Genomic DNA, 27,882 nt, shown 5'->3' with positions numbered 1-27,882 from the left:
ATACACCCCCGAGTACTGCAGGAACTAAGTACAGTCATTGATAGACCATTATTTTTAATCTTTACAGACTCAATAATAACAGGGTCTGTACCACAGGACTGGCGTATAGCACATTGATCCAAAACACTGACACCATGGTACCATTTTTTTTCCATGGACTGTAAACTTACACCTAATGGTATGTGCACATTGTCTTTTCCCACAGCATTTGTCTGGAGCTCGCCTAAAAAAAGCGTTAGAAAACGCTGTGGTCAATGTCATGTTCCAAGCTGAAATTGCAATAAACGAGTGACGTTATTGGTAAGATGTCCCATCTGGTATCTGTTAAAGCCTGCTACTATGGGGCTCAAATTAGACAGGGACTAATTGGTCTTTTGAAGCTGGATTATGGGGGCGTACAAGGGAATCACTATGGGGTCACCTGCAGAAGGCATTATTTAGGAATATGAGGCAGGTATAATGAGGCCATCTGAGATGAACTATGGGCATACCTGAGGCAGGTAATATGGGGCCAACCAAAGCAGCCAGTATGGGCCATCTGAGGCAGGCACTATGGAGCATCTGAGACAGGCACTATGAATCACGTCATCAGGTACTATGAGACCATCTGAGGCATGTACAGTACTATAGGGCCAACTAAGAAAAGTAAAATGGGTCATCTGAGGCTTGCATTATAAGACCATCTGAGACATGTACTATGGGGCCATCAGACGCAGACTAACATGGAGGTCTTTGAGACACTTATGCTCCTGTACAACTGTAATGCCATTTTCCAATTATTTGAGCTAACTCGACCTTCCCTTGAAGGTCCTGAAGACAGACCAACAGACTTTTTCTTATATTTCTGGAAACTTTTTTTTCCGCACATAATTAAAGCAAATGACAAAAACAAGTCGAAGACGATGCTGAAGACTGAATGTTTTTTACTATATTTCATAAAGAAACTACAGAAGTAATATCACAGAAGAGGTTTAAAGTTAAGTTGGTTATAAGAGTCAAATTAATTTCTTTGAGCTGTAGATATAACTACACCAGGATTGCTGTGAATTCTTCTTTTAGTTCTTGTATTTTTTTCTTGCCGGATTTGTCTCATCTGCTTGGTTTTTATAGATGATATTTCAGTCTTGCAGTTTGCAAACTGCTACAACTTCTCTACATGTTGCGGAACGCATAATATCCTGAAAGGTGATCCATGGGAAGTTTCCAAGGTTATTCCTGGAGAAAGAAAGATAACCAGTTACGGTTGTATGGTCTCATTGTGTCTTACTCTGTGTTGACCACAGTTATATACTAACATATGAAATAACCAAATCGGGATGAAAACTGTATATATCAGTTCCTAGTTCCTCCAATATGGAATATTGCCATCTGACTGCAGTCTAGAGCCATCTCAACCCTTTGCCACCCAATGCCAAAATGAATTGGCTCGACTGACTAACCTACTGCACTAACGGGAAAAAGGCTTTGCTCTACTGCAAACAAATTTTAAGAGGTGCTCAGAAGTAAGACGTTATTATCATACATTCAAACGATACTTTGCCATTCAAATTGCAAAATCAAGAATAATTTTATTCAACCACCCGTGTGAAAAACAGATGAATTCCGAAAGCCAACGTTTCGGCTTACGTATGGATCACTTCTGGACCTAATTATTTCTTTCTATGTGGCTATGATTTCTTCAACCCATGGATGATACTAGATGAATATTTAATGTATGTCATACTATACTAATTGTGCTTTGTTTTGTAATTCTTATTTATGAATTTTTTTTTCCTTCATGAATATGATCAATGTTTGTTTTGTTAAATTTATACCTTGAAAAAGGCTTGATATGGCCAAAAGGTTGGCTTTCTGAATTGATCTGTTTTTCACATGGGTCGTTGAACAAAATTATTCTTGATTTTGCAATTTGAGTGCAGAGGTTTATAACCTACTACCTCGTAGGATACCGATGACTCAGCTTTGCCAGACACCCATTAGCAGGGGTCTGACTATGTCAAGGCACCAGTCCCTATAGTACTTCTCCATATTTGGGTCTTATAGGCCTTGGTTACCAGATCTTTGGCTTGATTGACTTTGCTCACATTCTACCGTGGTACGACATACCCCAATCTGTCCAACTCTGAGGGTGACTTCTTCAGTGCTTTTGGTCAAGCTTCCAGTACCCCATCACTTTAATATTTTTTTCTCGTCACTAGATGAACAAATCTGATGAAATTTGAATTCGACAGATTCACTTAAACTATGACGGGATATTCGATTGGCATTCAATGGTCTCTGCAAACCTCAGAGCATAATATATGTAGGGTTTACTGAACGCTCACCAACCCTTACAAGCTTCTATGTGTAGCTGCTCACCTGGACTTCTTATCCCCCTAGGTGCCTCCAGTACTCTTCCATATTTACTGCGGTTTTTGGCAACCATGATGCTGCCTAGACATCGAGTAATATCTTCTGCATTACAACATGTGCATTGTGATGATGAGCATTGCTTCATAACCTCATGATGTCACACTGTCTAGTAAGTTTCAGAGACCCAGAAGTCTATTTTGAAGATGGACGAATACTGTAAGCCCTTAGAAGATGACCAGAAGCACTTAGAAGAGGATTGGAGGCACCTAGAAGAGGACTGTAAAACCTACCCTGGGGGACAGGTGAGGATCTGGAAAATGAAATTCATTTGCACTTATTTGTGATCCCAAATATCAAATGTGGCGTATACAACCCCATGACTTATGGAGGCAGCCTACTGGAAACGACACCTTCAGAAGATTGAAGGAATTCAGAATTTAGTCTTTTATACAGTTAGAGAGGACATGTCGAGACACTCAATCTATTCTTACCTCACGTAAAGGTGAGCAGGGGTGGTAGTATGGTGCGGAAACGACGTCCTCTGTAAATTAAATAGAAAAAAAATTCCCATAAATTATTGTCATAGTCTCAAGCAGACTACAAAGAAATAAAAAACAGAAGAATTTTTCGACTTTAATGTCTTTTAAATTGGTAACAACATTTGAATAACTTTTTTTATGATAAAAATTACTTAATTTGGACTTGTTTGTTGTCGCTCTTATATCCTTCTGTATTGCAATGTATGTGCATATTACTATTTCCCTCTTAAACCCAGTGTAGCTTGGGGAGAATAGCGTGACAGAGACTTTCTTCCCATTGTCTAACCACTTAAATGCCTTGGTTGGTATTGACTACGTCATCTAAGGTGGTCACAAGCTCAGGACCTTCCCGTTATGCCTCCTGAGTACATCTGCCATACATGTATGATAGTGAATCATACCACAAGAAATAGACCCTAGTGACTAAAATCAACTGTAGATTGGGAAGTCTTCTTCTTCATGGTCCTGTTGTATTAGAGACCTATTGGAAGATCCTCCAATACTATGAAAAATGGCTTTCAGAATGAGAAAAACCCACTAGCTCAGGTAGATGCGGGAGAATTATCATTGCTCTTGTACCCAATAATTTGCAACATTTTGGCTAAACATTTGGTGTGATGTTTCATGTATTTATGAATTCATTTCTATATAAAAACTGTATAATCTACATTGATCACAGTTGTCATAAAATGCGAGGAATAACTACAGTTGTGCTGCAACCATAACATGCCAAAAAGAAGCATTTTGCACAAAAATTGCACATTAATGTGGATCCACAAGCATGACATGTCGAGGAGAGGAGACTTTTAAGCCACAATACTCTTCTGGGAAATATGCAAGTTTTCTCAGAGAGGAAGAGGACTAGAGCTCTAGTGCCACCTATAGGAAATAGCAATAGTCAATATCGACCCTTTAACGAGCCTTGTCACCTGATAAAAGCCAAAACAAAAATCTCAATTTGCAGACACTGTGTTTCGGGGTACTGCCCCTCATCAGTGAAAAGTGTGAGATCTGGTTTCGGCTGGGACATTTGACGACATTGTTCTCCCGCTCTTATCTAACATTGTGCACTACCATGCTTAAAAAAGTCTGCTGGCTTAATTTATGACAAACTTATTATTAAGTTGCAAAATTTGATAATTATGGATTTTTGGAATTTAAGTGCGTTCGCCAAAGATTTGTCACAGATTATGTAATTTTTTAATTCATTTTGGGCATTGTTTTCTTTAGTGGGAAAGTGTCCCAGGGTTTGTCTGTACATCTACGAGCAGTGAATTGCAGAAGCCGCACAGACAGATCTTACTTTATCATATAAGTTAGATGCGTTACCTTGATAATAATAATCACGGGCGATAACAGTGCCGCTGTGGTAGGCTAAAACCCGATTTTCCATGTACGATGTCACGGAGAAGCAGACTTCAGTGTCAGCACCAATCTAAACAATATAAAGGATGTTACACAATGTATTTGGAACCTTAAAGTGAATTTATCAGAAAGTTGGAAGACAGGCGAGTACTCACAGGTTGCAGGTACAGAAATATGTGATTATCTTCAAATCCATGTTCGGATATTTTCTCTTCGGACACCAACTAAAAAAGAACATAACTTAGTTTTAGCCGAAGGTGCAATGAAATTCTTTTGAGGAGATCTCAAAGAGATTTTCCACAATCCAAATTCTGTAGCTAGTTGTGATTAATATGGCTGCCACTGATGGGGCTCCCACTGATTATCCCGATCCCCTCCATTCCTCACTCCATGACCACAATGAGAAGACGTGACTAGAGCAGCGGTCAATCACTGGTGCCAGTTCCTTCAACGTCTCTGGTGCTCACGGAGACATCCAAGCACCGTATTGAATGTCTTCATCAGTCATGCAGACGTTGCCAATTTAAAAATTTTACTTTTAAGATTAGTTAGCTAAACAGGTCGTATAGTACATTTTTTTTCACATGGCCCACAAATAATATAAAAACAATCCAACCCCCCCCCAAAAAAAATATCCTACACACTGATCCCCAGGTATCCCGTCAGTCTTTTCTTATGAGTGGGGATAACGTGAACAATGCATTACCGCTGCGGCTAGAAATTGTCTGCAGCGGTCATATGAAAGCTTGGAGATTAGCAAGGGTCTAGGGGAGCTGTTCTAAGGGGGAAGAACAGGTGAATGTCTTTTTTTTAATTGTTGGACCATGAAATGGCATTGAGTGCAAAAAAAAGAAGTACTGAACAATCCTTTAAATTTAGCAGGTAACTTCTTGACTTCTATTTTACACAAACTTCTGATACTTACTTTGTAGACTGAGCTTCGGTCAGTTTGATACCCGGTCAGTTCTTTAATGTCAACTAATATCATATTAGTGATCCCTCGACTTCCATAGTAACTAAAAATAAGAAAAAAAAATAGAAAATATTGCAGAATGTCTGTTATTGGCTACTCAAGTCAAGAGTAAGTTTCGAAAGTGTAGTAAAAATGTATTGGAAGCCAAATTGGAGCCCAGCATTCTATAAATTCACAGGAAATTGCACAATTAAAACCACCTCCATGACCTTGCGGAATGGTTTTTTTTTTTTAGTTTTTGCAATACTCCCAGCCAAGAATGAAGACAAAAAACTCAAGCCTGACAGTGTCTACTGCATGCTCCAATGGAGTATGTACCCCCATGGACATTCACATGCCAATTTTTGTGTCCTTTTTTATTTATGAAGTTTACTAGTTCTAGAATTAAGATGAATTTGGCAGCAGGTCCCCATATATCTGGGATGGACCATTACATTGTGTAGGTTTTGACAAAGTCAAAGCAACAGCAATTATAGGCATGGATCAAGTGATGAGCTATAGCCTGTTCCTTGTCCACTTCTTCAAAGATTCAGTGATGGTTCCTCCTCTTGGCAGTGGAAGCAGGCAACATCAGCAACACATTGAGTCCAACCTCAACCCTCTTTAGCACGGTAAGTTTAAACATTGAAGACTCAGGAACAGGCAGCAGCCAATCAACTGAAACCCATCTAAACTTTGGGAAGGTTTAGACGCTTTATGTGCAAAGTCCAATTGTGAAATGGGGTCTGATGGAGATCCCAAAAGTGCAAACACCCAAAGACACTCCACACAATTAGGAAGGCATCAAAGAGGGATAGTGATACTAGAGAGTGGGAATGAGTGGCCCTTGCTACTCAGCATTTGTAACCACTCTATAACTCTTCATTAATTCATGATATTTGATGGGAGTCAAAAACAGGGTGAGCAATGTAGGCTAATTTCACACTAAGTTTTTGCCTTTCACATAAGAACAACTTTTTTTTACAGTTCTTTTCACTTCTTAGCTTCTACATCTTATGAAACTTGTATTGTCAACAAACGTTGCATAGGTCAATAGTGCAGGCGATTGTAAGAAACTTTGTAATGTTTCTCATCAGAAAAATCAGCTTTCTTCCTCACTTTTCAGTCACTTTTTTCCCCTCTCTCCTGCCTCTTGAACTTGTCATTCACTGTGAAAAGTCACTTCAAGACTGTCAAAGAGGTGAACTATTTATGTAATGCGGCACAGCAGCCCATTATCCTCTATGGAGGTGGGAGGAGGAATGAAGAACAGAGAAGGGAACAGACGGAGGAAGAGAGAAAAACATCATGCAGAGCTTTAAAACAAGTGTTTTATCTCACAGGAGAGCTTGATTCAGATCAAAACAGCTCAGCTCTGCTGCTTGAATCTGTGAGCTAAAAAGTGAATGGAGAGCAGGAATCCTTCATGTCTGGCCTGTCCTGTGTATGGAAGAAATTCTCCTGAACTCTTTCCATGACCCTTGGCTTAATTGCTCAATCACGTATTCTAAAAAAAGGGCAGGACTCCCTTTCTCCTCCCAAAGCAGACACATAGCCCTCCTTTATGGACGATTTTTCCCTACATAAGATGGAAATAATGCAAATTTAATAGACTTGTACACCCTTGAAAAAGTAGTAGAAAAATGCCATTCAGACAACACTTGTGCTAAGCCCCACAAACACATTAGAATATCGAAGAGTATGGCTGACTGTCTAATGTGTATGGGGGCCCCGGACAATTTATTATTGAGGAAGATATTAATTCTGCATGTCTGATTTCTGAATGCTGATCTTCTTGTACTCTAGGAGACAAGCCATTGGCAAGCATGTCTCACAGTGACTCTCTCATAGAGAACACAGGAATATTCGGCTTAACGAGCACTCCCGTGTATGGGGGAGCCAATCGGGATAGCTGCCGGCAAAACCGTCGGTTAAAGCATAGTTTGCCATCTTTATAAGGACCGTATGGCGGTCCTTATAAAAAAGGTCAAGATGAAGAAAAAAAAAGTCTTTGACAATCAAGCTTGGAAAACATATCTAATGTGACCCACATTAAGGACCCCTAAACATTAGCCAAGTTGAGAGAAGCTACATGATGTTTCCCTCGCTCGTGAGGACCAAACATATCCATACAATTGGCAGATTTCAATTAACGGTAATGTAATGCATTATTTCCGTTGTGGTGGAGCTGCTGTTTCCATAATGCACAGCTTAATGCTAAGGATCCAATAGCGGGACAACTAGTCATAAATTTACATAGGGATGCTACTAACAATACCTCTAAGCATAATATTTTACAAAAGAGCAAGAACTGGGCCCACCGAGACTCACCCTACACAAATATCAAAGTGAATGGCATGAGCGATGCCGTTAGTGCAGGTTTCATCTTGAACAGTAACAGTCAGTGATAATGAGCTTCCTTCATTTGTTGCCTTAGTGTTGAAATAAGAATTTATCTACAAAAGAAAAATTCAGGTCATTATTTATTCCTACAATCTGAACATGTGAATCCCTCTTCGAAAATGTGAGCCCTGCCTCCGATCCTCATAGGGAGACCGAAAAAACTTCCAACACTGGGACATGATTGCATAAATGCTGCCTTTATGTAATTAGTTTCAAAGGAAATTACAGTGAAAAACTGTAAAATCTGGAAAAATACGGCTGGCCTAAAAGCTAAAGAAAATTCTCTAAACAGAAATGTTTTTCTAGTTGCGACAGTTGCATCAAACATTGTGTGACATTCTGCTCAGAGTGATGAAAAGAGGTTTTAAAATCCAGCAAAGCAAAAATTCTTTATCTTGACTTCATTAAAATAGTAGCATGGACATGTAAAATACTAACGTGTTTCGAGTCTGGCTGACTCTTAATTATATATACAGGGGAGGAAATCGAGGCCATGGATGGGTAGCTGGCAGGAACTCAAAGCAACAGTTATCGGCAGAAGAACTAGATGCACAACTGGATGCCAGGATGGACACCAGCTAGACCTTCTTCATGTTTCTGTGTCGATGTTCTAGCGTTTCTACTCAACTGTTTTGCTTTTATTTCTGATAAGTTTTAAACTTATGTATCTACTGTCTAAGAGTCAGCCACACTTGAAACGCGTCAAATATGTTTTATGCCCATTTTTTGCTTTCTGGAAAATCCCTTTTAAAGGACCTTTCAATGTATGTTTTATTATTTAAACTGACTACTTCTTCCAATTAGGGCTGTTCCACAGATTCTGGAATAGTTTCTCTTTTTTTTCTGTGCCACTCCGTTCTAAACTTATGCCCTCTGGTAATAATGATGCAAATTTTAATTTTCACCAACCGTTCGCATACCACAGAACTTTTCTGTGGGCGCGGCCTTGTTTTGATTGGCCAGCATCAGAGGAGGAAAAGGAAACGCCCACTGAGAAGATCTGTGGTACACACCCAGTTGATGAAAGGGAAAATTTGTATCTTTATTTCCGGGAGGCAGAACTTTGGAACAGAGGGTCACAAACAAAAAACTGTTCCAGAATCAGTGGACCTGTGACAATTTGAGGAGGTCTCCGTTCAGATGTAAAACATCCAGCGCAAGGTCTTCTTTGAGTAATTCCAGGGTGTATATGTTTGTTATGGAGTTTTACAGTTCTGTAATGTCACAACAATCTCTAGAATATTTTTGGGTTATTGTTGCCACCATGACAGATGAAGACAACATGATACATTGTTGAAGGTCTTCAGGTAACCCAACCTCTATTAGTTTAGGCAAAAATACAATAACAAAAAAAGAGGCACAGCGCTAACCGCTTCATAACTGGCAATTTTTCATTTTTTGCTAATTCATTTTTTCCCTCACCCTCTTCTAAAAACCAAATTGTTTAATGCTTCATAGACATAGAGGCTTAAAGCCATTTTACTGTAGAATGTACTGGGAGTTGAGAAAGAATGGTAAAACAGTGAAAAACCGCAATTCTGACATTTTTTATATTTGTGTTTACAACATTCATTGAGTGATAAAGATCTCATGGTAATATGATTCTCCAGGGCAGTACGGTGATGGCGATACCAAACTTGTAGTTTTTTATTTTAGTGGTGAAATTTATTTATTTTTTAAATTTGGTTGGTGTCACCATTTATAGTGTCACCATATTTAGACCTGTTACATTTTATTTTTCAGTCAATGGAGCCATGCAATTTTTTATTTATTTTTTTTGGGGGGAGGGGGAGTAGCTGATGGCAGTTAAGGGGTTAACAGCAGTAACTGGAGCATAGCTTAGCTCTGATCGCTGCTGCTGCAGGTAGATGCCATACACAGGGACCTGACATAGGAAGTACCAGTGTTTTCTATGTCTGGGAGAGGTTAATGGATATGGACATTTTCAGGGGATTTTTTTCACTTAAATGTATGTTTTTTTTGGCTAAAAAGATCATTTTTTACAAGACGGTTACATTATAAATATTGCACCATTTGCCTTCTATGACTTCTGTGTTGCATTATCTATTCCTGGCTGCAGAATGAGTTAACTGAGAAGTCGACCAGCTTGATATGATAGGAACTTTATGGCTGGAGTCAGACTTGCATCAATATCCGGCACTACCGCCGGCACTCAGGCCTGGAGTATGCGGCTTCATGTATTTCTATACAGCTGTAGGCTCCGGTCCCGATTGCCGGCGGCAGTGCCGGGTATTGAGGCGAGAGACTGCACTCTTAAGTGTGACCCCGGTCTATGTTTTATCCTGACCATGACAGTGACCTTACGCTCAAATTTCATGTGGTCATAAATCCACCAGAGGAAGATAAGAGTTAAAAACTCTCCATTTAGGACAAGCTCACTAGCAGATTCTCAGTGAACTCATTCTGTAGCTTGCAATAGGCACTGCAACACAAAACCTATTGAAGGCAAACGGTGCAAAATTTTTAGTGAAACCCAATTGCAAAACCAATTTCAAGCCAAAAAATACATGCATTTTTAGTAAAAAACAAAGATCCCAAAAGTGTTTATATCCTTTAGATAGCCCTTTAATTTTATGGAGGGGGCTGGGGTAGTGAAGTTCTGGTCGCAGTCCTGTGATGTGGAAATGGAAGTAAGACAACAAAACGATTTGGACTTTTATCTTACCTGTACCAGAGGATTGCCTGTTCCCGTGGTAGAAATTTTGTACTTTCCTAGTACAACGTCCAGCTTCACCCTCTGAACCAGCAGCTTGTTGTTCTCGTCTACATTTATTCGGGCAACTTCAATATCTTCTTGCTGGACCACAACGACAGCATCACTTTCCTCAACGAAGAACAATCGACCATACTCAGTCATGGCCTCGATGGCCATCATTGAGTCCTAATGGAAGAAGACAACATTGACATAGTCTTCCATTTTTTTATTGGAGGTGTGAAGATCTGACAGGGGTCTTTGTATAACCTCCCGAATACCTGTGAAGAGGAGTAGCCACCTCTGGAGTTCTGACAAAAAGTCAGCCATGCCGCTATTTGGCCCAGAAAAGCTTTGTTCTCTGGAGTTGGTGTGTAGGTCTTTAGAAGGGCCAAGAAAATGTTTGCTGTTATGTCGACATCTGCTGAAGCGTGCGAAGGAGGGAAGTAATAATACGGCCTCCTTAAAGGTAAGTTTTCACTCTCCCAGTGTATTGTACCACCTAGAGGCAAGACAATATGAGAGAGTCATAAATAAGACATTTCCACTTTTACTTAGAGGTGAGTCGAAATCGGAATTTACCAACTTCACCTAATTTTTCCCAGGTAATTCGATTTGTGGCAAATCATGGCGAATCGAAAGTATTCCAATGACGACAAATAAACTGAAAACACAATTCATTAAGACTGGAGTTGTGCAGGCCATTCTTAATAAAGTGCTCATGTGACAAAATAATTAAGAGGCGCGCACCACGGAATGAATTCAGCGAATCTTTTCAGTGGCGCGCGCCTCTGTGCGCCGTGCCAAAAATGCTACTCCATTTCCATTTATTGCTGAATTCAACAGGCGGGCATAGCCGTGCTCTTGTCACTCCCTGGGTCCTCCACAGCTCTGCCCATTTTAGTTTAGGTGCTTCAAGCTGGGGTGAAAGTAACAAAAGTCAAAAAAAGATTGCGCAACTCCATGTTGCCCAAAACGTTTGTGACTTTTCAATGTGTTTTACACAAGTTTTCTTGAGTAAAAGCTTTGATGAATCAGACCTTAATTCTATCTCTCTCTGCATTAATTAAATCTGTATTCGTCTCTTTTCCTTAAGGTACCTTCACACTAAACGATATCACTAGCGATCCGTGACGTTGCAGCGTCCTGGCTAGCGATATCGTTGAGTGTGACAGGCAGCAGCGATCAGGATCCTGCTGTGATATCGCTGGTCGTTGGTTAAAGTTCAGAACTTTATTTGGTCGTCAGATCGCCGTGTATCGTTGTGTTTGACAGCAAAAGCAACGATACCAGCGATGTTTTACACTGGTAACCAGGGTAAATATCGGGTTACTAAGCGCAGGGCCGCGCTTAGTAACCCGATGTTTACCCTGGTTACCAGTGTAAAATGTAAAAAAACAAACAGTACATACTCACCTTTGCATCCCCCGGTGTCCGCTTCCTGCACTGACTGAGCACCGGCCGTAAAGTGAAAGCACAGCACAGCGGTGACGTCACTGCTCTGCTGTTAGGGCCGGCACTCACAGTCAGTGCAGGAAGCGGACGCGGGGGGACGCGAAGGTGAGTATGTACTGTTTGTTTTTTTTACATTTTACACTGGTAACCAGGGTAAACATCGGGTTACTAAGCGCGGCCCTGCGCTTAGCAACCCGATGTTTACCCTGGTTACCCGGGGACCTCGGCATTGTTGGTCGCTGGAGAGTGGTCTGTGTGACAGCTCTCTAGCGACCAAACAGCGACGCTGCAGCGATCGGCATCGTTGTCTGTATCGCTGCAGCGTCGCTTAGTGTGAAGGTACCTTTAGAGACTAATCTTCTGCACTGCTGTCACACACCTTATCTGTACAGTTTATTCAGTGTTTTATGGCTTTCTCTCCCCATCTCTTTGGCTGTGAGATGTGAAATCCTCTCACTATCCAGATTCACCCCACAATAGCGGCTGCATTCTGTAATGAAACTGACGGTGTCACTGGCGCAGCCTTGGGGGGTGCTATCAGAGGGCACAGGAATGAGTGCAGGGAGTGGAGGAACAAAGCATGCAGTGTGCAAGGACCTGAGACTAAGCAGTGATCACAGGACCTGGAACAAAGCAGTCATGTGATAACAGGGGGACAGAGTCACCGCCTGTGTGGCCAGGGAAGGCAGCTGGGAGCACAGAGTGAGGCCGGCGTCACACTGGCGTTTTAAACGGCCAAGTGCAATGTGATAAAAAATCACATTGCACTCAGACCAATGTTAACATATGGGGCAGCTCCCAGCAGCTGACTTTTTGCCGGCCGTTTTCCTCGGTCCAAGACAATCGCAGCATGCTGCGATTGTCTCGGACCGAGGAAAACTCTGGGCTCACTCGCATCCATATAAACCTATGGGTGCGAGTGAGACAGCGCACACCACTCGAATATCATCCGAGTGCTGTGCGTTATAAGCGGACCCCAGCAATGGAGGAGATGGAGAAATTCATTTCTCCGCCTCCTCCGCAGCTGTGCTCCTATCCTCCCTGTGCGAGAGAATCGGAGCACAGACGCATGACACTCGGCTCCTGCTTTGCTGCGACCAGGAGCTGAGTGTCAATAGCATATCGCATGCGATGCTCTCGCATCGGATGCAATACGCCAGTGTGACGCCGGCCTAAAGGGCACAGAAGGTAAATATAGTCAAAGGAGAGCCGAAAGTATACCGAGACGAGCCAAGGGGTCAGATAACAGGAAGGACAGGGCAGTACAATGCAGGATACAGAGGCAAAAGTCAGGGAACAAACCGGGTCATACATAGCAAAAACTCACACGCACAGAGGCACAATGATTACGGACAGGTAACCTGGGTCTGCAACCACAAACCGAGTATATGGAAGTATCACAGACATCAAACCCAGGAACTAACAACATTAAATAGCCGCCTCAGAACCAAAAAGAGGCGGACTAGAATTAACCCTGACCTGACAAGGATGGAGGCAGAACCATCCTGTCAGAGTCATGACACATTCCCTGCCTCAGCTTTTATACAGTCTATGATAATCCCTCCGGATTTTGTGCACTTTACCATGTGATGTGATAGCTGCAAGGGAAGTCCCCCAGAGGTCATCTGATCCCTCATGGGGTGATGCAAACTTCTGCAATGTGTGCTATTTTAGGCAACTCATTTGAAGTGGACCACAGTTTGTACAAATTTGCCAGGTGAACACGTACTGGCATTAATTCAATTTGCTCATCTTTAGTGTTCATTTATTCCAAGGAGGAATAGCACCGGAAAAACACAGAACAGATTTCTAAGAATATAATTGCTGATAGTCCCCATTTTGTTGGCAAATTCTCATGTCTTTGGCTGAAATGGGTGGGACTTATGCAAGCCCCACCTTTATATAGATGGAACTTAAAGGTCTCAATTTTGGGCTTCAAAACTTTAGTAACTGTGGAAAAATGAATCTTCCAGGTTTGATATTTCAAGGAGAATACAAGGATTTGCTAAAACAGACAGTTTTTAGTCATTTATACAGATTTTGTAGCATTATAAGCAGATAAGGGATGACGTTACAGTTTGTATTTATATGTATTTATAAAAGAATAGTTTTAAAATACCTTCAGAAATGGCTTTCGGTCTCAAAATGTTCAACACTATATCCAAAATATCTACTTCAGCCAGGGCTGCGGCATAAGACGTGTAGGCAAGCGCGTACGTATTCAGAGACTCTAAGTCAGCATTTCGGAGACACCTCAAACCTCCTTGCAACAGTGAGTCCTAGGAGAAATGGAAAATACAGTAACGTTGAACGTTTCAAAAATTTTACATAGAACTTCAAATTTGTAGAGGTCAGTTTTAATACCATACCAAGCTCATCAATGAAATCTTTAGCCCAAACATAAATGGTTATCCAGTGCTAGGACAACCCCTTCTCATACCCCACTCTTGGCCCCGATAAAATAAAGAAGCTTATATTCACCTCCCGTGTCGGTGGCATTCCCGTGGAGTCGGCACTCGCTCTCCTGGAAACTCTCGTGTGGTGTTGTGACACGTGACCCCGGCTCCCAGTTAGCGCTGGCGTCACTGTCTCCGCCTTCATACGATTGAACATGTAGAGGAAGTCCGGGCTGCAGCTGATCCCAGACTTCATCTTCATTTTCGATTTGTCCAAAGGCAGGGACAGTGACTCTGGCGCTGATTGGACGCTGGGCTCAAATGTCACAACAACCGGGAGAGCGAGTGACGACTCCACAGGAAGAACGTCGACACGGGAAGTGAGTATAGACTTTATTATTTTATTAGGGCAGAACGAGGGGTATGAGAAGAAGTTGCCCAAGTAGTGGAAAACTTCTTTAACTTGTGTCACCACCTTAATCCATTGATTAATTCATATATTTTATTATGGTTGTCAAGTTCGTTATTTGTGACTTAGTTGTCCAGATAAAAAAATAAAACATAAGTACGAACCATTTCTTGCATCTCACACCATTTTTACATTACCTTCTAACCAAAATAGCAGGGTTCTCGAAAAATCAGGGCATGTGAACATCAGCATAGATTATATTGGATACCTGTTCTATAGGTGAAAAACATGGATAGAACACGTGCATGCAACACGGATGTCTGAATGAGGCCTAGGTCGCAAACATTTTGTTGTGGTTTGTTTTTAGAAAAAAAAAAGAATCTCAGTTGCTTTTTGGGGAGGTGGGGGTGTTTGACATTTTTTTCAATGAGAATTTAATTGAAGTTTTTTCTTCTCCATTACAAAAGTCTATAAGAAAATAGCAGAATACAAAAATCACAAACCTAGGGCACGCTGTTTAAGAAAAAAAGAAAGTGTCCTGTTGGAGAATTTAATCTAAATATTTTGTCTATGTTTTCAAGAAGACGATAAAGAACCCAAAACATTTAGCAAGTGCAAAAAAAAACAAGAAAATGTATTGCATATTTTCATGACTTAGCTAACATCTAACCAGAAAATACAAAAAAGTATTGTTTTTTTTTTAAATAAAAATAAAAAATGCAAAGTATGAAGGCACCCTGACAAAAAGGAAAAGTTAACAACAATGGCTAGTGAAGGGTGGACTACTGTTGGATGGAGTGATTTAAAAAAAACAAAAAACAAACAAAAACACCCACCATTTATGGATGAATTTATTAATAGGATCAGTAATGATGTTATGCTATCAAATTTTACAATTTTGTAAATATTAATTATTCACAAACTCAACATTTTTATTTATTTATTTTAATCCATGTAGTTTTATCTCATACACTAGAACATGTAGATTTACTCACCCCGATGCCGTATAAATAACATTTCAGTAATCGTTGCACCACGTATGCCGTAAAGAGGATATCATTTTCCTTTTCATCCTACAAAACGTTTTTTGTGTTAAATTAAGCATATCCAATAATTACATAATAATAAATTATATCTGCAAACTGTCAAGATTCCATACACAGTAGTAGATTTCAGTTTCCCCTTTATTATTTTGTGAGGAATGAAAAGATTCAAAGCTAAACTATTAAAGGAGCCAGCAGTGTGCACTAAAGTAGAAGGGTCCCTAAAGCAAAGTCAGTTTGGTACACCACTTTTGGCAACCGATCCCGAGCACTCTACTGACAACACCTGATCCTTTTCTGCCCAATCCATCACCTGTGTGATCTAACCCAGGGAGCAGCATCTGTATGTATTGGACCAAAGACCCCTCAATCCCAAATATTGTGAACAAGAACGTAACTCAAAGATCAGCTCAACCAGTGTGATAAAATTACCAACAGTCCTGAAGATGCTGGAACTGACTCAAGGTTATGCACCTGCCCCGGATCCGTGCCTTACTTTCCTCACCCTGGTCGGTAGTCTCTGCTATGTTCCACATCTTTGCAGATGGCCTGCATGATCACATGTGAGCACCTGCCTGAGCTTACAGTTGTGTGAAAAAGTGTTTGCCCCCTTCCTGGATTTCTATTCTGTTGCATGTTTGTCACGCTTAAATATTTCAGATCACCAAACAAATTTACATATTAGATAAAGATAACACAAGTAATCACAAAATGCATCAAAGAAATCCAAATTTACAAGGCCCTGTGTGAAAAAGTGATTGCCCCCTAAACCTAAAAACTGGTTGGGCCACCCTTAGCAGCAACAACTGCAATCAAGCATTTGCAAAAACTTGCAATGTTTATTTTGCAACACTCTGGAGGGATTTTGGCCACTCATCTTTGCAGAATTGTTGTAATTCAACTGGCTTGGAGGCTTTCCGAGCATGAACAGCCTTTTTCAGGTCAGGCCACAGCCAGACCGGATTAAGGTCAGGACTTTGACTAGGCCACTCCAAAGTCTTAATTTTGTTTTTCTTAAGCCATTCAGTGGTGGATGTTGTGAATTTGGATTCTGGGCTCCCCCGGTGGCTACTGGTGGAATTGAACTTGTGACATCATCTTCCCTGTTCACCTGTTCTGATTAGATCTGGGTGTCGCTATATAACCTGGCTTCTCTGTTAGATGCTTGCCGGTCAACAATGTTATCAGAAGCCTCTCTGTGCTTGTTCCTGCTCCCAGACATCTACTAGATAAGTTGGACATTCGTCCATGTTTTGTTTTTGTATTTTGGTTCCAGTTCACAGCTGCAGTTTCGTTACTGTGTCTGGAAAGCTCTTGTTGATCAGGAATTGCCACGCTGGTATTATGAGTTAATGCCAGAGTCCTAAAGTAATTTCTGGATGTGTTTTGTTAGGGTTTTCTACTGACCATGAAAGTATGCTTTCTGTCTTCTGCTATCTAGAAAGCGGACCTCAAATTTGCTAAAACTATTTTCCTGCTGCGTTTGTTGTTTCATCTCATATCACCGCCAATATATGTGGGGGGCTTCTGTCTCCTTTTGGGCATTTCTCTAGAGGTGAGTCAGGTCTTATATTTCCCTCTGCTAGCATTATTTAGTTCTCCGGCCGGCGCTGGGCATATAGGGATAAAAAGTAGGACATGCTACCTGGCTACTTCTAGATGATGCGGTAGGTTTAGTTCATGGTCAGTACAGTTACATCTTCCAAGAGCTTGTTCCTATAGAGGCTTATGCTAGTTCTCTGGCCATGGAGATCATGACAGTTTGACCGGACCACTAAAGGGTTAAAATCCTTGGCTGAGAAAGGAGAGAAATAAGAAGTCTGCTGAGAGTTTTTTTTTTTTTTTTTTTCCTCTGTGCTCTTAATTGGATCACTTGCCAGTCTGTCTATGCTGCAGTCTTTCTTTTTTTTCTCTCTCCTTATAATCTTTGAATGGCTTTGTGTTCACCTGTTAATAATGGATCTTCAGAGTGTAACTGCAGGTTTGAATAATCTCACCACGAAAGTACAAAATTTGCAAGATTTTATTATTCATGCTCCGGTATCTGAGCCGAGAATTCCTTTGCCGGAATTCTTCTCAGGGAATAGATCTAGCTTTCAGAATTTTAGAAATAATTGTAAGCTATTTTTGTCCCTGAAATCTCGTTCTGCTGGAGACTCTGCACAGCAGGTTGGGATTGTGATTTCCTTGCTCCGCGGCGACCCTCAAGACTGGGCTTTTGCATTGGCACCAGGGGATCCTGCGTTGCGCAATGTGGATGCGTTTTTTTTGGCCTTGGGCTTGCTGTATGAGGAACCTCATTTGGAACTTCAGGCAGAAAAAACTTTGATGTCCCTATCGCAGGGGCAAGATGAAGCTGAAATTTACTGCCAAAGATTCCGTAAATGGTCTGTGCTTACTCAGTGGAATGAGTGTGCCTTGGCGGCTACTTTCAGAGAGGGTCTCTCTGATGCCATTAAGGATGTTATGGTGGGGTTCCCTGTGCCTGCAGGTCTGAATGAGTCCATGACAATGGCCATTCAGATCGATAGGCGTCTGCGGGAGCGCAAACCTGTGCACCATCTGGCGGTATCCACTGAGAAGACGCCAGAAAGCATGCAGTGTGATAGAATTCTGTCCAGAAGCGAGCGGCAGAATTTTAGACGGAAAAATGGGTTGTGTTTCTATTGTGGGGATTCTACTCATGTTATATCAGCGTGCTCTAAGCGTACTAAAAAGCTTGATAAATCCGTTTCCATTGGCACTTTACAGTCTAAATTTATTTTGTCTGTGACCCTGATTTGCTCTTTGTCATCTATTACTACTGACGCCTATATCGACTCTGGCGCCGCTTTGAGTCTTATGGATTGGTCCTTTGCCAATCGTTGTGGGTATGATTTAGAGCCTTTGGAAACTCTTATTCCTCTGAAGGGGATTGACTCCACCCCATTGGCTAATAATAAACCACAATACTGGACACAAGTGACTATGTGTATTAATCCGGATCACCAGGAGACTATTCGTTTTCTAGTGCTGTATAATCTACATGAGGATTTGGTGCTGGGATTGCCATGGCTGCAGTCTCACAACCCAGTCCTTGACTGGAGAGCTATGTCTGTGTTGAGCTGGGGATGTAAGGGGACTCATGGGGACGTACCTTTGGTGTCCATTTCATCATCTATTCCCTCTGAAATCCCTGAGTTCCTGTCTGATTATCGTGACGTCTTTGAAGAATCCAAGCTGGGTTCACTACCTCCGCACCGTGAGTGCGATTGTGCTATAGATTTAATTCCGGGTAGTAAATACCCAAAGGGTCGTTTATTTAATCTGTCTGTGCCTGAACATACTGCTATGCGAGAATATATAAAGGAGTCCTTGGAAAAGGGACATATTCGTCCATCGTCATCTCCCTTAGGAGCCGGTTTTTTCTTTGTGTCAAAAAAAGACGGCTCTTTGAGACCATGTATTGATTATCGGCTTTTGAATAAAATCACGGTTAAATATCAATACCCATTGCCGTTGCTGACTGATTTGTTTGCTCGCATAAAGGGGGCCAAGTGGTTCTCTAAGATTGATCTCCGTGGGGCGTATAATTTGGTGCGGATCAGGCAGGGGGATGAGTGGAAAACCGCATTTAATACGCCCGAGGGCCACTTTGAGTATTTGGTGATGCCTTTTGGTCTTTCTAATGCCCCTTCAGTCTTCCAGTCCTTTATGCATGATATTTTCCGCGATTTTTTGGATAAATTTATGATAGTGTATCTGGATGATATTCTGATTTTTTCGGATGACTGGGACTCTCATGTCCGGCAAGTTAAGAGGGTTTTTCAGGTTTTGCGGTCTAATTCTCTGTGTGTCAAGGGTTCTAAGTGCGTTTTTGGGGTTCAGAGAATTTCCTTTTTGGGATATATTTTTTCTCCCTCTTCCATTGAGATGGATCCTGTCAAGGTTCAAGCTATTTGTGATTGGACGCAGCCCTCTTCTCTTAAAAGTCTTCAGAAATTTTTGGGCTTTGCCAACTTTTATCGTCGATTTATTTCTGGTTTTTCGGATGTCGTTAAGCCATTGACCGATTTGACTAGACAGGGTGCTGATGTTGCTAATTGGTCCCCTGATGCTGTGGAGGCCTTTCAGGAGCTTAAGCGCCGTTTTTCTTCTGCCCCTGTGTTGCGTCAGCCTGATGTGACTCTTCCTTTTCAGGTTGAGGTCGACGCTTCTGAGATCGGAGCTGGGGCAGTGTTGTCGCAGAAAAGTTCTGACTGCGCCGTGATGAGGCCTTGTGCCTTCTTTTCCCGTAAATTTTCGCCCGCTGAGCGGAATTATGATGTTGGGAATCGGGAGCTTTTGGCCATGAAGTGGGCGTTTGAGGAGTGGCGCCATTGGCTCGAGGGGGCCAGACATCAGGTGGTGGTATCGTACCTACCAGGTTCTAAGAATGTTAAGGCGGATGCCCTTTCTAGGAGTTTTGAGCCTGATTCACCTGGCAACTCTGACCCCACAGGTATTCTTAAGGAGGGAGTTATCTTGTCAGCTGTTTCTCCAGACCTGCGGCGGGCCTTGCAGGAGTTTCAGGCGGATAGACCGGATCGTTGTCCGCCTGATAGGCTGTTTGTTCCTGATGATTGGACCAGTAAAGTCATCTCTGAGGTGCATTCTTCTGCGTTGGCAGGTCATCCTGGAATTTTTGGTACCAGGGATTTGGTGGCAAGATCCTTCTGGTGGCCTTCCCTGTCACGAGATATGCGAGGCTTTGTGCAGTCTTGTGACGTTTGTGCTCGGGCCAAGCCTTGTTGTTCTCGGGCTAGTGGATTATTGTTGCCCTTGCCTATTCCTAAGAGGCCTTGGACACACATCTCGATGGATTTTATTTCAGATCTGCCTGTTTCTCAGAAGATGTCTGTCATCTGGGTGGTGTGTGACCGTTTTTCTAAGATGGTTCATTTGGTTCCCCTGCCCAAATTGCCTTCTTCTTCCGAGTTGGTGCCCCTGTTTTTTCAAAATGTTGTTCGTTTGCATGGTATTCCTGAGAATATCGTTTCTGACAGAGTAACCCAATTTGTGTCTAGATTTTGGCGGGCATTTTGTGCTAGGATGGGCATAGATTTGTCTTTTTCGTCTGCTTTTCACCCTCAGACTAATGGCCAGACCGAGCGGACTAATCAGACCCTGGAGACATATCTGAGGTGTTTTGTGTCTGCTGACCAGGATGATTGGGTTGCTTTTTTGCCATTGGCGGAGTTCGCCCTCAATAATCGGGCCAGCTCTGCCACCTTGGTTTCCCCGTTTTTCTGTAATTCGGGGTTCCATCCTCGATTTTCCTCCGGTCAGATGGAATCCTCGGATTGTCCTGGAGTGGATGCGGTGGTGGAGAGATTGCATCATATCTGGGGGCAGGTGATGGACAATTTAAAGTTGTCCCAGGAGAAGACTCAGCTTTTTGCCAACCGTCACCGTCGTGTTGGTCCTCGGCTTTGTGTTGGAGATTTGGTGTGGTTGTCTTCTCGTTTTGTCCCTATGAGGGTCTCATCTCCTAAGTTTAAGCCTCGGTTCATCGGTCCGTATAAAATATTGGAGATTCTTAACCCTGTTTCCTTCCGTTTGGACCTCCCTGCATCCTTTTCTATTCATAACGTTTTTCATCGGTCGTTATTGCGCAGGTATGAGGCACCGGTTGTGCCTTCCGTTGAGCCTCCTGCTCCGGTGTTGGTTGAGGGTGAGTTGGAGTACGTTGTGGAAAAAATCCTAGACTCCCGTGTTTCCAGACGGAGACTCCAGTATCTGGTCAAGTGGAAGGGATACGGCCAGGAGGATAATTCTTGGGTCACTGCATCTGATGTTCATGCCTCTGATCTGGTTCGTGCCTTTCATAGGGCCCATCCTGATCGCCCTGGTGGTTCTGGTGAGGGTTCGGTGCCCCCTCCTTGAGGGGGGGGTACTGTTGTGAATTTGGATTCTGGGCTCCCCCGGTGGCTACTGGTGGAATTGAACTTGTGACATCATCTTCCCTGTTCACCTGTTCTGATTAGATCTGGGTGTCGCTATATAACCTGGCTTCTCTGTTAGATGCTTGCCGGTCAACAATGTTATCAGAAGCCTCTCTGTGCTTGTTCCTGCTCCCAGACATCTACTAGATAAGTTGGACATTCGTCCATGTTTTGTTTTTGTATTTTGGTTCCAGTTCACAGCTGCAGTTTCGTTACTGTGTCTGGAAAGCTCTTGTTGATCAGGAATTGCCACTCTGGTATTATGAGTTAATGCCAGAGTCCTAAAGTAATTTCTGGATGTGTTTTGTTAGGGTTTTCTACTGACCATGAAAGTATGCTTTCTGTCTTCTGCTATCTAGAAAGCGGACCTCAAATTTGCTAAAACTATTTTCCTGCTGCGTTTGTTGTTTCATCTCATATCACAGCCAATATATGTGGGGGGCTTCTGTCTCCTTTTGGGCATTTCTCTAGAGGTGAGTCAGGTCTTATATTTCCCTCTGCTAGCATTATTTAGTTCTCCGGCCGGCGCTGGGCATATAGGGATAAAAAGTAGGACATGCTACCTGGCTACTTCTAGATGATGCGGTAGGTTTAGTTCATGGTCAGTACAGTTACATCTTCCAAGAGCTTGTTCCTATAGAGGCTTATGCTAGTTCTCTGGCCATGGAGATCATGACAGGTGGACTTGGCGGTGTGGTTTGAATCATTGTCCTGCTGCATAACCAAAGTGTTCTTCAGCTTGAGATCAAGAACAGATGGCCGGAGTTTCTCCTTCAGGATTTTTTGGTAGACAAAAGAATTCATGGTTCCATTTACCACAGCAAGTATTCCAGGTCGTAAAGCAGCAAAAGAGCCCCAGACCATCACACTACCACCACCATATTTTACTGTTGGTGTGATATTCCTTTTCTTAAATGCTGTTACTTCTACATCAGAGGTAATGGGACATACACCTTCCAAAAGGTTCAACTTTTTTGTATTATCGATCCACACAGTATTCTTCCAAAAGTCTTAGGGATCTTCAATATGTTTTCTGGCAAAACTGAGATGAGCCTTCATGTTCTTATTGTTCTGCAGTGGTTTTCATCTTGGAACTCTACCATGCAAGCCAGTTTTGCACAGTTTCTTTCTTATGGTGGAATCATGATGTTGGATGTTGTTGTGGGGTCTTTTGTGACCTCTTAGATGAGTTGTCGCGGTGCTCTTGGGGTAATTTTGGTCGGTCGGTCACTCCTGGGGAAGTTCACCACCGTTCCATGTTTTTGCCATTTGTAGATAATGGCTCTCACAGTGGTTCACTGGAGTCTCAAAGCTTAAGAAATGGCTTTATAACCTTTTCCAGACTGATAGAACTCAATTATTTTGTTTCTCATTTGTTCCACAATTTCTTTGGATCACGGCATGATGTCTAGCTTTTGAGGATCTTTTGGTCTACTTCCCTTTGTTTAGCAGGTCCTGTTTAAGTGATTTATTGATTGAGAACAGATGTGGCAGTAATCAGGCTTTGTGTGGCTAGGAAATGTGAGCTCAGTTTCCCAAAGATGTGATAAACCACACTTAATTTATGTTTTAAGGGGGGGGGGGGTGCAATTGCTCCCTCGCAAAAAAAAATTCAGGCTGGGCTGGAAAGATGGAGCGTTTATGCAAAAATAAGTTGGCAATTCTACCCCCATCTGAAGATATTCCAAGGGCTATGCTAGAATTTAAGTGGAGTCTGTCACCCCAACTATATGGTGGTATAGGGAACTTAGCCCTTAAAAAAAACAGAGCATCACTGTTCATCTTACTAGTACAGGTCTCGAGAAAATAATGTTTAACTTCTATGCAAGTGAGTGGACTTAGGTGCACTGTGGGCATGGCCAAAAGGTTGCATACCCCAGTCATTTTGCATCATAGGGGCTTTCACTGTTTCTGATTCACAGTGCAGCTTTCCTAGATCGAACACAGCCGTGTGTGTGTGTGTGTGTGTGTGTGTGTGTGTGTGTGTGTGTGTGTGTGTGTGTGTGTGCATGCGCACTGACACTGGCTGTGGTGACCCAGTGAGCAATCATTTCATTGTGGGCATGCTCACTGTGCCAAGGCAAATGGCTTTTGTCTACTGATGACACTTGCTGCAATTCCGGGTGTACAAGTGCAGCGAGCGGCTTCAGAGAAGAGGAGAGGGTGGAGAATTGGGGCGCCTGATATAATTGATAGGGCAAATTTTTCGAAACTAGCTGCTAAAGTGTTATCATTGGTGGCAGTAGTGATGATTATCCCATATTATGTGATGCAATGAAGTCGGGCATGTTACCTCTGAAGCCGCTCGATGAACTTCCTGGTGTACCAGCATGACCACTGGTGCCAATAGAGAAAAGCCAGGAAGGAAACATGACCCGCCTCTACGTGTACGCCCGCAATGACATGTGCGCATGCAAGGCCGGCACAACCAGTGTCAGTGTGCATTCACACACATGAAAGGCAGAGTTCACTCTGGTAAAATAAGGGTGATAATGGTGCACAGAGATTTTGGCCATGCCCAGGGTGCACCGAAGACCTCTCATTTAGTCACAAATTAAAAGTTATTTTCTGAAGCCCAGTACCAATAAAGTTATAGTGCTAGTAAGATTTATATAGGGGCTAAGTCCCCTATAACACTGTATAGTTAGTTTAATAGGGATTTTAGGATTTAATGCCCCATTATACCAACTGAATAGTTAGTTATTAAGGAAATCCTCTTGCTTGTATAGAAATATAGTCTTGGTGTGATCCTCAACTCTTCCCTTTGGATGTCTCCTTGATGACTACACCCACTCGACTAACAAGACATGATATTCATAGAAAGAAGAGGGAGTCCTATCTTTGTAGCACAGTGATGTAGGAACAGAAGAAAGACAGTGGTAAATTCAGGAGAACATCACATTTAGGCCAGATTAAAAATATATATTTCTGGCTAGTAGTAGGTTCTCTGTAAGGAGACGCCATAGTTAGATTAGACTAAATATTCCAACTCATTCCATATTTATAGATAACTAGCTGAAGAGCCCGGCGTTGCCTGGGCATAGTAAATATCTGTGGTTAGTTATAGCACCTCACTTCTCTTATTTTCCCATCACGCCTCTCGTTTTCCCCATCACATCTTTCATTTTCCCCCTCACATCTCTCATTTTCTCCCTCACACCTCTCATTTTCCCTCTCACTCCTCTTATTTTCCCCCTCACTCCTCTCATTCCCCCCTAACACTTGTCATTTCGACCTCACATCTGTCATTTTCCGATCACTCCACTATTTTCCCTCACTCCTCTCATTTTGCACTCACACCTTTTCATTTTCACCTCACACCTCATTTTCACCTCAGTATATACATGTTTGTCATCTCCCTTATATATAGTATACACCTGTATGTCATCTCCTGTATATAGTATATACCTGTATGTCATCTCCCCTGTATATAGTATATACCTGCTGTGTGTCATCTCCCCTGTATATAGTATATACCTGTATGTCATCTCCTCCTATATATAGTATATACCTGTATATAATCTCCTCCTGTATATAGTATATACACCTGTGTGTCATCTCACCTATATATAGTATATATCTGTGTGTCATCTCCTCCTGTATATAATATATACCTGTATGTCATCTCCTCCTCTATATAGTATATACCTGTGTGTCATCTCTCCTGTATATAGTATATATCTGTGTGTCATCTCCTCCTGTATATAGTATATACCTGTGTGTCATCTCCCCTGTAAATAGTATATACCTGTGTGTCATCTCCTCCTGTATATAGTATATATCTGTATGTCATCTCCTCCTGTATTAGACCTCGTTCACACGTTATTTGGTCAGTATTTTTACCTCAGTATTTGTAAGCTAAATTGGCAGCCTGATAAATCTCCAGCCAACAATAAGCCCTCCCCCTGGCAGTATATATTAGCTCACACATAAACATAATAGACTGGTCATGTGACTGACAGCTGCCGGATTCCTATATGGTACATTTGTTGCTCTTGTAGTTTGTCTGCTTATTAATCAGATTTTTATTTTTGAAGGATAATACCAGACTTGTGTGTGTTTTAGGGCGAGTTTTGTGTGTCAAGTTGTGTGTGTTGAGTTGCGTGTGGCGACATGCATGTAGCGACTTTTGTGAGATGAGTTTTGTGTGGCGACATGCGTGTAGCAACTTTTTGTGTGTCGAGTTGCATGTGACAGGTTAGTGTAGCAAGTTGTGTGCAGCAAGTTTTGCGCATGGCGAGTTTTGCGCGTGGCGAGTTTTATGTGTGGTGCCTTTTGAGTATGTGCAAGTTTTGTGTGAGGCAACTTTTGCATGTGTTGCAACTTTTGTGCATGTGGCAATTTTTCCGCGTGTGCAAGTTTTGCGTGTGGTGAGTTTTCCATGAGGTGAGTTTTGCACGTGTGGCGAGTTTTGCATGTGGAGAGTTTTGCGCGTGGTGAGTTTTGAGCGGCGACTTTTGTGTTTCGACTTTTATGTGGCGAGGTTGGTGTATGTGTGGTGAAATGTGCGCTGAGGGTGGTATATGTGTTCGAGCACGTGGTAGTGTGTGGCGCATTTTGTGTGTGTGTTCATATCCCCGTGGTGGTGTGGTGATTATCCCATGTCGGGGCCCCACCTTAGCAACTGTACAGTATATACTCTTTGGCGCCATCGCTGTCATTCTTTAAGTCCCCCTTGTTCACATCTGGCAGCTGTTAATTTGCCTCCAACACTTTTCCTTTCATTTTTTCCCCATTATGTAGAGAGGGGCAAAATTGTTTGGTGAATTGGAAAGCGCGGGGTTAAAATTTCACCTCACAACATAGCCTATGACGCTCTCGGGGTCCAGACGTGTGACTGTGCAAAATTTTGTGGCTGTAGCTGCGACGGTTCAGATGCCAATCCCGGACATACACACATACATACATACACACATTCATCAGCTTTATATATTAGATTTCATAACGTAGTGATCAAACTTGATACATAACGACACCATGGATATCCATGACCAGTAAGAAATATTGGTTTGGCGCTGTGTTGTACGTTATGGATTTGTTTATATCTGAAATGAGAAATTCTACTTATGTCTTCAAGAGAGTGCCCATTACCTGGGTGGTAAAAAACGACCCGACTGGATGGAAACAGCCGGTTGTGAGGTTCTGGAGATTTCCCAGGTGTGACAGTGTCTGTTGTTGCATTTCCGTATCAACATAAATAATATCCTTGGCCAATTCAAATGCATAGAATGAGTTCACGAGCACCCTGAAACATGGACAATAAAAAGAAAAAAATTATGCTCAAAACTCTCAAACGTTGAGGTGTGTAGACGTAACAACTAATCAGATCCCTGCTTCCAAAATGGTCTTCATATTTTTCATCACTGCCGTCTGCCCCTTTGGATGCAGCTTACTGACATAAGAATAAATGTATCACTTTGCCCTTACCAAGAATTTGGAACAAATGAATTTCGGTAGACAGAATATTGGCCATCCCAGCTTCTGCATGGAAGTTGTCGAGCATAGGCTACAAAACAAAAAAAAAGACAAATTTTAACAGAGTTACTTTTTTTTAACAGTTGGCTTAAAACTGTCCATAGGTCCTCCATTGCGGCAATTTCAGGAATTAGGCAGAGAATTCAATTGAGAGAAAAAGAAAGTCTTAGCTTGATCCCTTTGACTTTCTATGGACTGCGGTAATCAGTAGGTAGCCCAATGACTTCTGCATGGTAGCGTATGGGATCAGTACGATGCTGTACTGATCCCACACGATGGCGTTGGGGATCCTGCTAGCGTGAATGAGTACTAACGTTGGCCTTACATGTGCCACGCAAATTTTGGTAACATTAACCAACGACCTGACCCATTATCGAAGCCTCCAAACTCTTCAGACTCCCCCATAAGTCATAACTCTACAACCGAAAATCCATAGCAGAACAGCTTAGAAGGCCTTACCATTAATGAGAACATTTTTTACTGTTTCATTAAGCTCGGGAGTTAATCGTCCCATGTCACTGAGGTATTTGTGAAAAATTGCAGTGGAAATTATCCGTAAAAGGTTCTGTTCACAGCATCCATCTGGCAAGTTCAGCAGACGATTAAGATTCTCGACTCCAAGTTGTATTGTGTCACCTGAACGTTGTAAAAAAAACAGCATTGTCTAAAATAGAACTTAAAGCAGAAATCATTTTTTAATATTTCATCCCAAATGTAAGAGAATGCGTCACTGTCATATTTTTATGTGAGTGTCCTTATAAGAAATGAAATTATAATTTAACTTCAGCTATAAGTAACTTAACATTTTTTTTTTACA

General features: G+C 42.0%; 1 protein-coding gene across 1 annotated transcript in view; it reads right to left on the bottom strand.

The window, feature by feature from the left end:
• Positions 1-906: 906 nt before the first annotated feature.
• Positions 907-27,882, bottom strand: part of LOC143769577 (ovostatin-like) — a 68,295-nt gene continuing 41,319 nt past the window's right edge. The window contains exons 26-38 of the mRNA XM_077258260.1: positions 27,525-27,701; positions 27,018-27,096; positions 26,682-26,835; positions 15,580-15,657; positions 13,899-14,058; positions 10,606-10,826; positions 10,298-10,513; positions 7,540-7,664; positions 5,182-5,272; positions 4,412-4,480; positions 4,221-4,326; positions 2,844-2,893; positions 907-1,215 (exon numbers count right to left, since the gene is read on the bottom strand). Of these exons, the coding sequence (XP_077114375.1) occupies positions 1,210-1,215; positions 2,844-2,893; positions 4,221-4,326; positions 4,412-4,480; positions 5,182-5,272; positions 7,540-7,664; positions 10,298-10,513; positions 10,606-10,826; positions 13,899-14,058; positions 15,580-15,657; positions 26,682-26,835; positions 27,018-27,096; positions 27,525-27,701 (1,532 nt within the window). The 3' untranslated portion in view covers positions 907-1,209. The remainder of the gene's footprint in view (positions 1,216-2,843; positions 2,894-4,220; positions 4,327-4,411; positions 4,481-5,181; positions 5,273-7,539; positions 7,665-10,297; positions 10,514-10,605; positions 10,827-13,898; positions 14,059-15,579; positions 15,658-26,681; positions 26,836-27,017; positions 27,097-27,524; positions 27,702-27,882) is intronic.

Source organism: Ranitomeya variabilis, chromosome 4, assembly GCF_051348905.1.
Source record: "Ranitomeya variabilis isolate aRanVar5 chromosome 4, aRanVar5.hap1, whole genome shotgun sequence".
In the NCBI taxonomy this organism is placed as follows: Eukaryota; Metazoa; Chordata; class Amphibia; order Anura; family Dendrobatidae; genus Ranitomeya; species Ranitomeya variabilis.
The sequence above is the reverse complement of the archived record's forward strand: the minus strand, read 5'-3'. Positions and strand labels throughout refer to the sequence as shown.